The sequence below is a fragment of the Octopus sinensis genome, linkage group LG5 (assembly GCF_006345805.1).
Source record: "Octopus sinensis linkage group LG5, ASM634580v1, whole genome shotgun sequence".
NCBI lineage: Eukaryota > Metazoa > Mollusca > Cephalopoda > Octopoda > Octopodidae > Octopus > Octopus sinensis.
In genome coordinates, this window is record NC_043001.1 from 25742865 (window position 1) to 25758183 (window position 15319).

The following is a 15319-nucleotide window of genomic DNA, read 5'->3' on the forward strand; positions in this document are numbered from 1 at the left end:
AGAGAATCTGCATCAAATTTCACCAAAAGCTTGGTGATGCCTGTTCTGAGGCCTATGCAAAGTTGGAGAAAGTGTATGGAGAAGAGTGTATGAGTCGTACACAAGTGTACAAGTGGTTCAGACATTTCCGAGATGGCCGAAAATATGTTGATAGTTACAAACGTTCTGGGAGACCTGCAACTAGCAGAACCGAGAAAAACTTTGCAGATGTGCATACAGCTGTGAGGGGAAATTGTAGAATCACCATCTGTGAATTATTAGATGATGTACAGATTAGTTACAGTTCAGTCCATTATCACTGAAAATTTGGGTATGAGATGCGTGCCTGCCAAGTTTGTGCCAAAACTGCTTTCAGCTGACCAAGAAGACACTTGGGTTTCAGTTGAACAAGATCTCATTGATTGTGTTGAAAATGATGAAAACATTTTGAAAACGGTCATAACGGGTGATGAATCGTGGGTCTATGGCTATGATCCCCAAATAAAGGCTCAGTCTTCGCAGTGGAAGACTCCAACCTCTCTGAAACTGAAGAGGGGATTGTATATCATGAATATGCTTTACTTGGTCAGACAATAAACAAGGAGTACTACCGTGACGTTTTGTGGTGTTTGCCTGGATACTATTTGCCGGAAAAGGCTACAATTACATGTGTCCGGTGAGCGGCAGTTGCACCATGACAACACACTGTATTTGCTTCAAGATTCACTGTTCCTAAAAATGATGTTTTATGATTTAACAAAATTCGTCTAAAACTGGTATAGGTCTTAGATAAAAATGAGATATTTATCCCCACCACCTTAAACATCGATGTTCTTTTAGAACAAACTTTACTGTGATAGTTGCTATGATTTTGACCTTGTTTGGTCTTGTCAGTGATGAACAAATCACAAATCACGAACTCACAAGACAAGATTGACAATGTCATTGATCATTGACAAAAACACATTCGAGCGAGGTCGTTGCCAGTGCCACTCGACTGACTCCTGTGCAGGTGGCCTGTAAAAAACACCATTTTCGAGTGTGGCTGTTGCCAGTACCGCCTGATTGGCCCTCGTGCCGGTGGCACATTAAAAGCACTCACTACACTCTCGGAGTGGTTCGCATTAGGAAGGGCATCCAGCTATAGAAACTCTGCCAGATCAGATTGGAGCTTGGCGCAGCCATCTGGTTCGCCAGTCCTCAGTCAAATCATCCAACCCATGCTAGCATGGAAAGCGGACGTTAAACGATGTCAATGATGAGGATGTTGAATCACGTGATTTGGTGGTCTCAATGCTGGATGTGGTGGAGATTTAATCTCCCTGCTAGCGATATAACCAAGAGTGCATTTTTACATGAAAAGGCCAATATGAAAGTTACTCTCACAGCAACTACCACAGTGAAGTTTGTTCAATAGAACAGTCATGTTTACGTGGGGATAAATATTACCTCTCTGTATTAATACTGTCTCTGTCACTAATATGTATTGGATGTTGCATAGATTCCTGCTCATTTTAAACTTCTGTTGCAGCCTCTGTCTTCGTGATATGGTCCCCGAGGAACCTATGCACATGACATTTAAACCAACACCAATCGGCTTGAAAGATGTTGTGATGAATTTTGGTAAAATCACTTCAAATGGAGTTTCTCTCTCAACATTTGCTGAGTCAGACACTTCACCAACCAGTTTATCAAAACAATCTGAAGATTATAGAAATGTATCACACAAGGCAGTTGAACAGACAAAGCAGGCTTCAAACTCTGTGAAATCGGTAAGTTAATTCTTAAGAAATTATTTTAGTCTATTAGATCATCATGACAAGAATCATCATCACTATCATCATTTTATATCTGTTTTCCATGCTGCCAAGGTTGACTTTGCCTTTCATCCTTTCGGGGTTGATAAAATAAGTACCAGCTGAACACTGGGGTTGAGATAACCGATTTGCCCTTTTCCCTCCCAAAATTACTGGCCTTGTACCAAAAATTTGAAACCATTATTGTTATTATTATTGTTTTTGTTTTATAAAACTAATGTCAAGCTTTTTCTTTGTAAATATTCCTCAGCTTGTAACCAGTGAATGGCTGGCCAAACCACGAAAGAAACCTTCTTTGAGCAAGATCAGCACACCAATTAATTCTAAAGTTATCTTTGCACCATTCAAGACATGTAGAACAGCTGACTGGTTGGCTAGCCCCAAATCCCTATCTCCTTCACAAAACAGCAGTTCTGTTTGTCTTGCTGAATTACCTAAAAATGCAAGTATTCAGAACTGGCTTCATCAAATAAAACAAAATCATGACTTTGAAGACGATGGCTTTGAAATTTTGGACACAGAAGAACTCAACAGTGGTAGGCATCATTTGTTTAATTAGAATTTTAAAGTTTACTTGCAGTTTTTCATTCTATTGCAGTCAATTAAATTTTATTTTTCAAATTTGTGTAAGATAGACAGTGGAGTAAGCATAGTACATTCGCTTGCTTGCTTGAGACAGCATTCACCCGGGGTGGGTTGAGCTGGCTTCATTCATCTTCAGTGCTGCATCTCTCACAAACGCTGACCACGCCTGGCAATTTGAGGCTAATGATCGCGTGATCTCCAACCACTCCCTATTCCAGTGGCGAACGCCGTAGATATGGGGGCCTAGGTTGGGTTCCAGATCAGCCTTGACTGTCATCAACCAGGTTTTTTTGTTGTCCACCACATCACTTTCACCAACCCTGAAGGAGAGCTGGGGCAATTGCTTTGTAGATGTTAAATGTACTACATACATGAAGAATCCTTCAACCATTCCTCATGTACGTAGTACAATTAACTTTTGTTGACTCACTGAGACTGGTGAGAGTGAAGTTTTCAGAAGAATTGTGCCAACTGTTTAGTGTGTGCATCAATCAAATGACCCTCTTTCGGATGCAGTCTAGGATATTTGTGTGTGTGTGTGCATAGAGAGAGTGAGAGAGAGCTTTGTAGATGATTGAACAGGTTTGTATTATTTTCTGGCTTTAAAGAGAAATCAATGTCTTTACAATGCAGTTCTAGCAATGTTATATATGCAGGGTCTCATGAGAGATCATCTGAGCAATTGTTGCAACTTTGGAGGTTTTGGGATGTTAGAATTACAGATGCCAATATAGTAATGTACCAGCCCCAGCATTTGATCTTTGGAAGAGGAGAGGTTGGTAATAAGCCAACATCTTCAATTTGGTTCTTCTCCTCACCTATGGCCATGAATGTTGAATAATGACCAAAAGAGTAGGATTGCAAATTCAGGTGACTGAAATTAAGTTCCTCCAGAGGATCTTTGGAGTAACATTACTTGACAAGGTGTGTAGCTTGGAGATCAGGGTGTCTTTCCAGGGTGACCTACTACTTGTTTAGTTTAAAAACCCTTATTTCTTTTGGTGGGAATTCCAACCATGTTTTGTGGTTCGCCACCTCAACAACTCCTTTATAGGTTCCAGTGGCTAAGGACATCATCATCAGGAAGAACCATGTCTGGTTTCGGCCCCTACTCCTCTACCGTTTTTGACGTGGTGGGGTCCCCCTTTCAGAGGTGTCTTCAGCTCTGGTGTTGAGTGCGTTTTTTTCCCGTTTTCTTTGGTTGCTTTGATGCAGTGTCAATGAATGTCAGCAGGTGAATGACCACCCTAGCAAATTTTGTCCTTTAAATACTCACTGGTAGGTTCCAGCAGTCAGCGCCAGCTAACTGTCATGTGACACAGTGCTGAAATTTCAGGACAATTTTTTTAACACATGTATGTGACAGGTTTCTTATAATTTCTGTTCACCAATTTCACTCATGACACGGTATCAACTAGTGAACTCATATAAATAATCTTGCAAGCCAAATCCAAAAACGAAATTTAAAGATAGTTTTCTTTATTATTAAAGTTATCAGTGTATTAAACATGTTGAGATTGAAATATAATTTCAAGCTCAGTGAAATAGCTAAAAGGATAGATATCCAGTTTAATGAATTAGGTATTGAAACTTAGGTACAAATTATTCATTACTCTCTAAAACAATTGTCTGATTTTCTTTTAGATGAAGATACTGATTCTATTGAGATTGTTTCAAGTAGCCCTGCATCTGTAAACAGTGAAATATTGAAGAATGCTATTGGATGCAAAAGAACCCCTGATATAGATAACAGTGTTTGGTTGGCTGCTAAACGAAAGCCTATGCCTCTTGGAAGGTCATCCAAAACTTTGCCAACATTTTCTTACTTTAAGAAAATTGCAGCCCAAGATCCAAGTGTCTGGCTTGTTAAGGTAAGTTTCCTCATATATGCTAATATTTTCCTATAATGATTTTCATGACATTGTCCTTTTTTTTCGGTACTAGCATGGATGGAGAGGTCATTTTAAGAATCTTTTCATGTATCTAGATCTTTCTTATATCTTGATCATCTCATATGTGATTTCAATCTTTTTATATCTACTTGTGCAGTTGTCTCTACTATACATAGCTGTCAATGTTTTGTAACACTTTTACTTAATATAGAAAATTGTTTCTCAAGCTCTTCTCAATTGTTGTAGCTGTCATGTATTTTCTGTCCATATTTCAAAGCCATACAGCATCATAATCATAAAGCAAGATTCATTGTTTACTCCTCAAAAAGAAAAATTTTAGTTTCAAATAGATGTAGTAATTCTTAAGAATTTTATCGACTGTTACTGACATACAGTTTAATATAATTGCATGTACTAAATGTTTAGCCAAAACATGACATTTCTTTATATATCTTTTCTTTTTTTTTTTTTTCAGAAAAGGTCTTTGAGTAGTAGTAATGTGTCTACAAAACCAGTTACTTGCAGTGACCATGGACTCGCTAAAAATTGTGATATTGAAAACCTTGGTGATTCTTCTTGTGTTGAGAATCTAACAAAGAAGTTCAGAGAACTTTCACAAATTTCTAAATGTCCTGATCCTAAACTTAGTACATTAGGCTTAAGCTCTGATCAGTTACCACCAGTAAGCTCAGTGTGCAAAGCTAATGAAGTTTGTGAGAAATACAGCGAGTGTGTTGTTCAACCGAATTGTGGTGAAAGAAATTGGTTTGCAAAAGCGTTTGATGCTACTAATAATACGGAAGCCGTTAATCACATCAGCCAAACTCCTGTCTTCAAAGCAGATCCCAAGTTAGATCAATTTGCTTGTAAGAAAGACCCTTTTCAGCCATTCCAGGCAACGTTTGATTATTCATTCTGGTTAAAGAAAGGGAAAGACAAGGAAAATATACCCCAAAGATGTTCTAATTTGAAACGAGACAGTAACAGTTTTTCCAGTCTGTATGATTGGTTAAGTCCAGAGAGTAAAAAAAACATCCAGGTCTTAAATGAAAATAAATTTAAATTCTAGCATATTAATAACTTGAGCAAGTTTGCTAATCTCTAGTAGGATTAGGAATTAAAAACAAAAATAAAATTATATAAACTAAGATATTATATTCATTAATTAGAAAGTTTGATTAATCACTATATTAAGTAGGACACATTTTTCTGTTGATAATATAGGATTTGTTTTTGTTAATCTTGTGTTTGTGTACAAATGTATTGGCATAAATACCTTCCAGTTGCAATGGTTTGTGTGTGTCTCTGTTACATAGATCTGAATATATGTATATGTGTGTGCTGTTTGTACATGTGAATGTGTGTACAATTGTATGTCACTTGTAGGTTGGTTTTATATTGCCTTTTATGAAGATATTTTTAATTTCTGTTTGGTGCTCATTCGAGGTCTGTAATTAATAGACTTAGTCTCTTTTTCCAAGAATATAAAACCAGCTTAACTTTGTTCTTCCTAGTCTGTTGCTTCTATAAATGATTAGAATAAAACTGAACATGTATTTGGATCTGATTTCTAACATGTGTCTCGTAGATGCTTTGTTTCTCTTATAATAACTTTTACAACGGTGATATTGAACAAGTAGCAGACCATATTCTTATTTTGTGGTTCTTGATTCAAAATTAGGTTAGTTATGCTGAGAATAATTTTAACTTTACTTTTAGTTTCCACCAATCTTTTTGAAACCTTTTAAACCTTGTTTATCTACATTGGAGATCAAAGTTTTATTTTATTGTACATAGGAAAGTATTGTCATGAGGAGTTTTTTACAATTTGCTGATATAGTTGATTTTCTTGACCATATTTTGCATAACTCATTTTTATTGATTTGCACATATCCCTAGAACTTGTCCAACAAGTTTTTTATTGCACTTAGGACATATTTCTTCGCTTAGGCAAAGAGTGCTAACAACTGATAATATAGGTGTAGTCTTTATAATGGTGCTTTATTTTGTTCTATTTAAAAGAACAAATGATTTAAGCTCTTTGGACCTATCACCTGGATAGCAATGGATAATATTGGGAGATAATTGCTATGGTCAAAATTCTTTGTGACAATAAGGACATTTCTTGTGGAATATATACAATAGTGAATAGTTTTTTAAGGTAGTTAGAAATGTTGAAATTTTATCAAAAATATTTTAGATCACTTAAATAATACAATTACAATGAATATAGTAATAATGTAGATACATACATCACCCTTTCCATTATTACAAACTATTTTTCTAATCATAGCAGCAGAGTGGATACTTGTTAACTGGATCTGTTTTGATGAAGATCATTGCAAAATTTCCTTGAGTATTTTTCTGTGAATGATCATTAGAATTTCATTTATCTTAATGATTGATGACTGTCAGACAGCAATATACTTTCCAAAGAAACTAAGGGAGTATTTTACAGCCTGGTTTTTAGATCTGCTTGCTTTAATCATTTTTGTTTTATTGTCTTTGTTTGTCATTTTTGTGGTAGTTACCTGATTCATAATGGGAATTGAATCTCATTTGTTTATAAAGATATTGAAATCTCACCAAGTACATATGCTTCAATATCAATGAATTTCAGGTGGCTGTGGAATATATTGGTCACTTTACAATGTAATGGCACCATTTATAGATAGCAATGGTGTACACCACCATTTCTATCTATAAATGTATTTGTATTTCTGTGTATTGTCTTCTAAAATGACATACAATAATAGTTCTGTTATACATAGTTGAGTGTGTGTGTGTGTACATGAAGGATTATTGGCTCATAAATACTTTGTACTTTATTATATCTCACATTCTAAAATCAGTTTTATCTTGTGTATAAATGAAGTATTTTACTTTTATTATCTTTCTCAATAGTTTAAAATTAATCATAGGTTTATTTTTAAAAATATGTTTTCCTTTTAGAATGATTTTACAAGCTATCAACGATAAGCATGTCACAGAAAAGATATATATATATATATAATATGCATATATATATATATATTATATATATATATATGCATATATATATATATATATAATATGCATATATATATATATATATATATATATATAATATGCATATATATATATAATATGCATATATATATATATATATATATATATATAATATGCATATATATATATATTATATATATATATAATATGCATATATATATATATATATATAATATGCATATATATATATAATAATATGCATATATATATATGCATATATATATATATATAATATGCATATATATATATATATATAATATGCATATATATATATATATATGCATATATATATATATATATATGTATATACACACATATACATACATATGCTTAAAATGTCATCTTCCATCTTGATGTATTGCATTTGTAACCAAGAAAATAAATATCTAGAAGAAAATATTGTCTTTATTTTGTATATGTGAACTGATTAGTAATTTTTAGGTAAAAATACTAGACTGTTGACCAATTAATTGGTCATTAGTTCCAGTCTCGTTAACGGCAATCGTTTCCTTATTGTTGGATATATATGAACTTTACTAAGATTTCTGTTTGTTCTATGAAATAAGGCCTCTTATTTTCCATGCCAGTGGCATGTAGGAGGCACCATTCGAGCGGGATCGTTAGCAGCATCGCCTTACTGGCACCTGTGCCGTTGGCATGTGTAAAAAGATTCGAGCGAGGTCATTGCCAGTACCGACTGACTGGCTCCTGTGCCAATGGCACGTAAAAGCACCCACTACACTCTCGGAGTGGTTGGCATTAGGAAGGGCATCCAGCTGTTGAAACTCTACCAGATCAAGATTGGAGCCTGGTGCAGCCATCTGGTTCGCCAGCCCACAGTCAAACCGTCCAACCCATGCTAGCATGGAAAGCGGACATTAAACGATGATGATGATGAGTGAAAATTTGATTGGCAGTAGCTTTCAGATTTGTACTTGTATCAAGATCCTCATTGCAAGATTTGCTGGTTTATCTAGATGAACCTAAATCTTCAATGGCTACTACTTATATCCATCACAGGCCAGATCAAACTCAGTCTGTATTCTAGAACATCATCATTGGTTTAACATCTATCTTTCCATGCTTACTTTGGTTGAATTGAGTTTGAGGCAGATTTTCTACAGCTGGATGCTCTTCCTGTTGCCAATCCTCACCTGTTTCCAAGCAAAGCAATATTTCCATAAGGCCAGATATGTTTATGCAGACTATTGATCATGAATTACACTGCTTGTATGAGAGTGACACTCATATATACATACATGATGGGTTACTTTCGGTTTCCATCTACCACATCCACTCACAAGGCATTGGTTGGCCTGAGGCTATTGAAGAAGACACTTGCCCAAAGTACCATGCAGTAGAACTGAACCTGAAACCTTGTGGTTGGAAAGCAAATTTTAGCCATACAGCCACGTCTGGCTAAATCATTCACACTAGCTTCATAGTATAATCATGTTAATAATACAAAAACCAACAAGAAATACATGTCTCTGTACCTAATGCAAGCAGGTAATGTACTAGAATTTTACCAATATTGGATTGGTCTGATCCAAATTAATACCATCAAGCAATTAAATGTGTGCTTTCACATTGATCAGGTACATTTAGATTAAATATAACCATTGATTGCATTAAGAATGAGCAAATTATTAATTTTTGTCTAAAAATAAGATTAAGCCTCTGTCTCTAACTTTATCCTCCGTCTGGGCTTCTGAGCCAAAAATAGTTACACAGTTCAAGAATAATCTTTTCTATTCTGGGCACAAGGCCCAAAATTTTTGGGGAGGGGACCAGTCGATTATATCGATCCCAGTACGCAATTGGTATTTAATTTATCAACCCCAAAAGGATGAAAGGCAAAGTCGACTTCAGTGGAATTGGAACTCAACGTAAAGACAGACAAAATACTGCTAAGCATTTTGCCCAGCATACTAACGTTTCCGCCAGCTTGCCACTTTACACAGCTCAAGAATAATGATTGCAGGCAAACTAATGGACAGAATCACAAAAAAATCCAAGAGAGTTACACAAATGCTAGAACTGGGCGCCACTGCATAGTGCCAAGGACTCCAAATTTGCCATCAAGATGTAGGACAAGATACTGTGATAGCCTGGGCTTCAGAGGCCCACAGCTCTTCAATATCCTCCCGAAGAACCTGAGAGACCTGCATGGGGTGGATGCAGATGTCTTTAAAATAAAACTGGACCTCTTCCTGTCAGATGAACCAATTTCACGGCAGGAGGTGCAGATGAGGGAAGCTGCATCGAACTCTCTCATGCACCAAATGGCGGTGCCCCAGCATGGCCACAGCTCGTGAGCTGAAACTAGATAAAATAAAAATAAATAGAATAACAATAATAAGCCTCTCTCTCAACTACTGTATTTCACCCGAAGTGCTACTTTCTTCATCACTTTCAACAGTTTGATTGTCTGAATTACTCTCATTGTCTGTGTAAGGGTAAACTCTTTGTCCAAAGATTAAATATTATCAGTAAGTTCTTCAATTGTAGTCTAGGTATTGCTCGCTTACCTAGTGAAGTGCTGGGTTCATCACAAGCTTGTATCATTGCAAAAGATCTGGGGGGTTTTTTTGTTTTTCCTTTCAGTTAAAAAAAGTAAACGACCGCTATAGGGAGCACCATTAACAATGGATCATAAACACACAACTACAAAGCTGTTACAACATAACCAGTTGTCTATTTTTCATATTTTATCTTTTTCTATGTGTGTTGTCTATTACTGCTCTAATGGAAGTCCAGTAGAGATAACATTTAGATATTTCCCGCTATACTAGAAACATGGTACAATAGGGTTAAAATTTGTTGTAATTAAGCCTGTTTGTTTCAATATGCATCTGAATGTAATTTAATAGTGAACTATGTAAATGAAAGGCAAATCCATAGTATCATTTATTGGAGAAAAAGAAATCCTGAACACCACAAATCCTAGAAAGCACCAAACCATCATCATCATCTTATAACATCCATTTTCCATGCTGGCATGGGTTGGCAGGTTTGACCAGAGCTAGCACGGAGAGCTGCACCAGGTTACAGCTTGATTTGGCTTGGTTTCTACAGCTGGATGCCCTTCCTAATGCCAACCACTTTGCCGTGTGCTGGGTGCTTTAAACATGGCACTGGCACAAGCACTCTTACATGGTGCCAGCATGAGTGCTCTACATAGTAGTAGTAGCAAAGGACTCTTGTAGGCCACTCCTCTTCAGGAAGAGTGGCATTAACACTTCTGCTGTGGAAGACAGGTCTTCTTGAATACAGCAAAGCACCAGATATCTTGGTCCTTTGTCATTTTAAACTATATAAAAATACTATATAACAATCAAGTTATTTTATTTCGTTTTTGGATTTGGTTTGCAAGATTCTTTATATGAGTTCGTGTGTTGAAGCATATTCTGTTGTGTCTGGGGAGAGTCATTTTCTTTTTGTGCATTATTATGTAACACACTCTCTGATAAAAATAAGAAAGAAAGTTTAAAATAGTGGAAATTTTACCAGTAAGTGTGTTACATAATAAGGCACAAAAAGAAAATGACTCTCCCCAGACACAACAGAATCAAGTTATTGTAAGAATCTAATCATGATTTAAGTGAAGGATCTGGATTACTGACCATATATTTAAGAGATAAAAACTTGCAACAGCCACTTCCCCAGCAGAGAGGTATTGCCATGAAATTGATAAAATGTAATGAAAACTGCAATGTGTATGTTCAGCATTGGTCAGTTGAAAAGGACCAGTTCTCTATTGTGTCTCTCAAATGAAATAGATTATGAAATTCTACTTTACACAGCTTATGTGAATAACGTTTTATCTAGAAACTCAATAATTTCCTGTAAAACAAGACCAACAAAAATCAAGTAAGCAACTTAAAATACCCTCAAAGAATTCCACCAGTTTCAAAACTCCACAATTTAACACAACTGGATTAGTTTGACTTGTTTCTTGTTTGGAAAAATGCCTAGAATTTACTAGTTATTATTTAAATTAATACCTTTCTATCATAGGCACGAAGCCTAAAATTTTGTGGGAGAGGATTAGTCAATTACATCAACTCTTGTGCTTAACTGGTACTTATTTTATTAATCCTGATAGGATGAAAGGCAAAGTCAACCTTAGTGACATTTGAACTCAGAACATAAAGACAGACAAAACACCACTAAGCATTTTGTCTGGTGTGCTAATGATTTTGCCAACTTGTCACCTCAATGGCCGGTTTAAATACTAAAGGGTTAATTAATAAAATTTATACTGAGCAGATTAAAAACAGTCATTATTTTCGTATCAACCTGGTAATTTCTTCATAAAAGTTCTTAGTTGTTATTTGGTTGAAAGAAGAATTAAGAGCAAAACTGAGTCAGCATTTATTTTTCATTTTACTAACAGTTCAAATTACAACATTTACATAAGCTTCATTTTTATACAGATGTAATGAATACAAAGATTATTTTCCCAAATTCATTTCAGTTTTTCTTTATTAGTTCATTTTGATGTTGAGAACCAATTAGAATTTCTTTCAGAATGAATTTGGATTGGAAAAGTTAACAACATAAAGAACACTAAGGTGTGTTCTTTCATAGAATATTTTAATAAATAAATAAAAAATTAATAATGAAATTTTCTTAATAAAATCCAATGAATTTTTTTTTTTCCTTTTTTCCTTATAGTTTATGCCATCATATATTCTTGTTTGAATGTTGGGGCAATTGGATTGAAGTCTCTTCTCTTTGAAAATGAGTTATATCTAAAAAGAAAGAAGAAAAAATGAAGAGATAAAAAACTGAAAAAATTTAAATCAAAATAATAATAGGAGAAGTTCCAGGTGTGGAAGGAGGGTTTAGAATCGAGGGGCCTTAGAGTCAACCTAGCTAAAACCAAAGTACTAATAAGTAGAAAGGTAGAAAACCCACAAATATCATCAGGAAGATGGCCCTGCTCGATCTGTAGAAAAGGTGTAGGTAGAAACTCTATAAGATGTACCCAGTGTAAGCTATGGACACATAAGAGGTGCAGCAATGTCAAAGGTAGGCTAACTGGGAAGATAGTTTTTGTATGTGGCAGGTGCTCTGGAGCACTGACCTCCGAAAATCTGCAGAAAACAACTTCTGTCACTTTCCGGGGGGAACAACTAGAAGTAGTTGATAGTTTCCGCTATCTAGGTGACCAAGTCAGTAGTGGGGGTGGGTGCGCTGAAAGTGTAACTGCTAGAATAAGAATAGCCTGGGCAAAGTTTAGGGAGCTCTTACCTCTGCTGGTGACTAAAGGCCTCTCGCTCAGAGTAAAAGGCAGACTGTATGATGCATGTGTACGAACAGCTATGCTACATGGCAGTGAAACATGGGCCGTGACAGCTGAGGACATGCGTAAGCTCGTGAGGAACGAAGCCAGTATGCTCCGATGGATGTGTAATGTCAGTGTACTTACTCGACAGAGCGTTAGTACCTTGAGAGAAATGTTGTACCTAAGAAGCATCAGTTGTTGTGTGCAAGAGAGACGATTGCGCTGGTATGGTCATGTGGCGAGAATGGATGAAGAGAGGTGTGTGAGAAAGTGCCAATCCCTAGCAGTTGAGGGAACCCGTGGAAGAGGTAGACCCAGGAAAACCTGGGACGAGGTGGTGAAGCACGACCTTCGGACGTTAGGTCTCACCATGGAAATGACTAGAGACCGAGACCTATGGAAGTATGCTGTGCGTGAGAAGACCCGGCAAGACTAGTGAAGCCATAATCCGTGGCCCCTACCTGGGACGTAGTCAGTCCACCTGTGCATACCTTCCTTCTTGTGACACTTGTGAAGACCTGTTGAGGCAAGTGAGAATCGAATCGTATCAAATCAAATCGAACCAAATCAATATAGATGAACATCAATGGAATTTGTATCCTTGTGGTACCAGTGCCGGTGGCACATAAGAAAACCATCCGAACGTGACCGTAGCCAGTACTGCAATGACTGGCCTCCGTGCTGAGGGCACGTAACAAACACCATCCGAGCGTGGCCGTCCGCCAGCCTCGTCTAGCACCTGTGTCGGTGACACATAAGAAAACACCATCCGAGCGTGGCCGTCTGCCAGCCTCGTCTGGCACCTGTGTCGGTGGCACATAAAAAACACCATCCGAGCGTGGCCGTCTGCCAGCCTCGTCTGGCACCTGTGTCGGTGGCACATAAAAAAAACACCATCCGAGCGTGGTCGTCTGCCAGCCTCGTCTGGCACCTGTGTCGGTGGCACATAAAAAACACCATCCGAGCGTGGCCGTCTGCCAGCCTCGTCTGGCACCTGTGTCGGTGGCACATAAAATCACCCACTACACTCTCGGAGTGGTTGGCGTTAGGAAGGGCATCCAGCTGTAGAAACACTGCCACATCTGACTGGCCTGGTGCAGCCTTCGGGCTTCCCAGACCCCAGTTGAACCGTCCAACCCATGCTAGCATGGAAAGCGGACGTTAAACGATGATGATGATGATGATGATCATCATCAATATCATCATTATTTAATATCTGTTTTCCTGGCTTGTAAGCCAGAGAGCTGCACAAGGATCCACCGTCTGCATGGTTTCTTCAGCTGGATGCTCTCCCTAATGTCAACCACTTTACAGAGTGTAATGGGTGCTTATTATGTGGCACCAGAACCAGTAGTCATCAATTAACTTGCAAGACAAAGACCCCCTTGGTTAGGAGAAGGATTGGTACCAAGGGAAGTGACTTTGTACCAGTTGAGTATAATAGAGGGATAGAGAGAGGTGTCTTACTATAGAGGAGATGCTTGGCTACCAAAGTAGGAAAGATAGAAAGACAGTGAGAGAGAAGCAGATGGTGTTGGAGGCGGTGCATTGGGACTTACCCACAAGGTGTAGTGTGTGGGGAACAGAAGTGGTATTGAGGGGATAGAGGGTGTTTCATGACAGTGTGAAGGGAGATGTTTGGAGATGGGGAAGGTGACTGTAACAAGTGATGGTAAGAGAAATTGGGGAGGTGGGATGTAGTAGATATGTGAATGCATGGAGAGTGTGCAGGCAGGCATGTAATGGAGAATATAGGGGCCATCAGCAGATTGTAATCATGGGTAGTGGGAAGATGGATTGCAGAGGAAATTTGACAGGGGACAGATTTTGTGTGAGTGTGTGTGGGACATGGCTGTAAAGGACATGCTTATATATATTGCCACAACTCTACTTAGTTTGATGTGTCTTTGCAACCAAAGCAAATTGCCAGAAATCATGATTCCTTTTTGATCTTTGTGAGATTCAATTTTTGGTTTAAGACGAGTGAAAATTAAGATGTTTTCACTCAACAAAAAACATTTGAGCGAGGTCATTGCCAGTGCCACTAGACTGGCTCCTGTGCAGGTGTAACATAAAAAACACCATTTGAGCATGGCTATTGCTAGTACTGCCTGACTGGCCCTTGTGCTGGTGGCACATAAAAGCACCCTCTACACTCTCAGAGTGGTTGGCGTTAGGAAGGGCATCCAGCTGTAGAAACTCTGCCAGATCAAGATTGAAGCCTGGTGCAGCCATCTGGTTTGCCAGTCCTCAGTCAAATCGTCCAACCCATGCTAGCATGGAAAGCTGACGTTAAACTTTTGAAAGCCATGGTTTAACAATACTTTCAAGCTGTATTTTGCTTACCTTTTCTTTAGAGGTGACTTTATATAAAACTCTAAATTAATTTGTTACCTACTCTAGTTATCTCTCTTCCAATGGAGTCATCTTGCTTTTGTGCATCAACCAATGCCACCCTAACATAACTTCCTCAGCTCCTTTGTTCTCAAATTTCTAATACATAATAGGAACAGGCATAGATATGTGGTGAAGAAGCTTGCTTTCTAACCATAAGGTCTCAGGTTCAATCCCACTGTGTGCCACCTATAGGTACAGGCATAGCTGTGTGAGGTTGCTTCTTAATCATACGGTCTTAGGTTCAGTTCCATTGCACAGCACCCCAAGCAAATGTCTTCTACTACAGCTCTAGGTTAACCAAATCCTCG

The 15319-nt window shown here is 37.5% G+C and overlaps 2 protein-coding genes across 4 annotated transcripts in view; one reads left to right on the forward strand and one right to left on the reverse strand.

Moving 5' to 3' along the window:
• Positions 1-6288, forward strand: part of LOC115211638 (nuclear receptor coactivator 4) — a 29602-nt gene extending 23314 nt beyond the window's left edge. For both annotated transcript variants that reach the window (XM_029780264.2, XM_036503254.1), the window contains exons 4-7: positions 1511-1751; positions 2047-2332; positions 4026-4252; positions 4749-6288. In XM_029780264.2, coding sequence (XP_029636124.1) covers positions 1511-1751; positions 2047-2332; positions 4026-4252; positions 4749-5342 — 1348 coding nt within the window. In that variant the 3' untranslated portion in view covers positions 5343-6288. The remainder of the gene's footprint in view (positions 1-1510; positions 1752-2046; positions 2333-4025; positions 4253-4748) is intronic.
• A 5403-nt stretch (positions 6289-11691) lies between these two features.
• LOC115211625 (peroxisome biogenesis factor 1) overlaps positions 11692-15319 on the reverse strand; it is an 88609-nt gene continuing 84981 nt past the window's right edge. For both annotated transcript variants that reach the window (XM_029780244.2, XM_029780243.2), the window contains one exon: positions 11692-12078. In XM_029780244.2, coding sequence (XP_029636104.1) covers positions 12003-12078 — 76 coding nt within the window. In that variant the 3' untranslated portion in view covers positions 11692-12002. The remainder of the gene's footprint in view (positions 12079-15319) is intronic.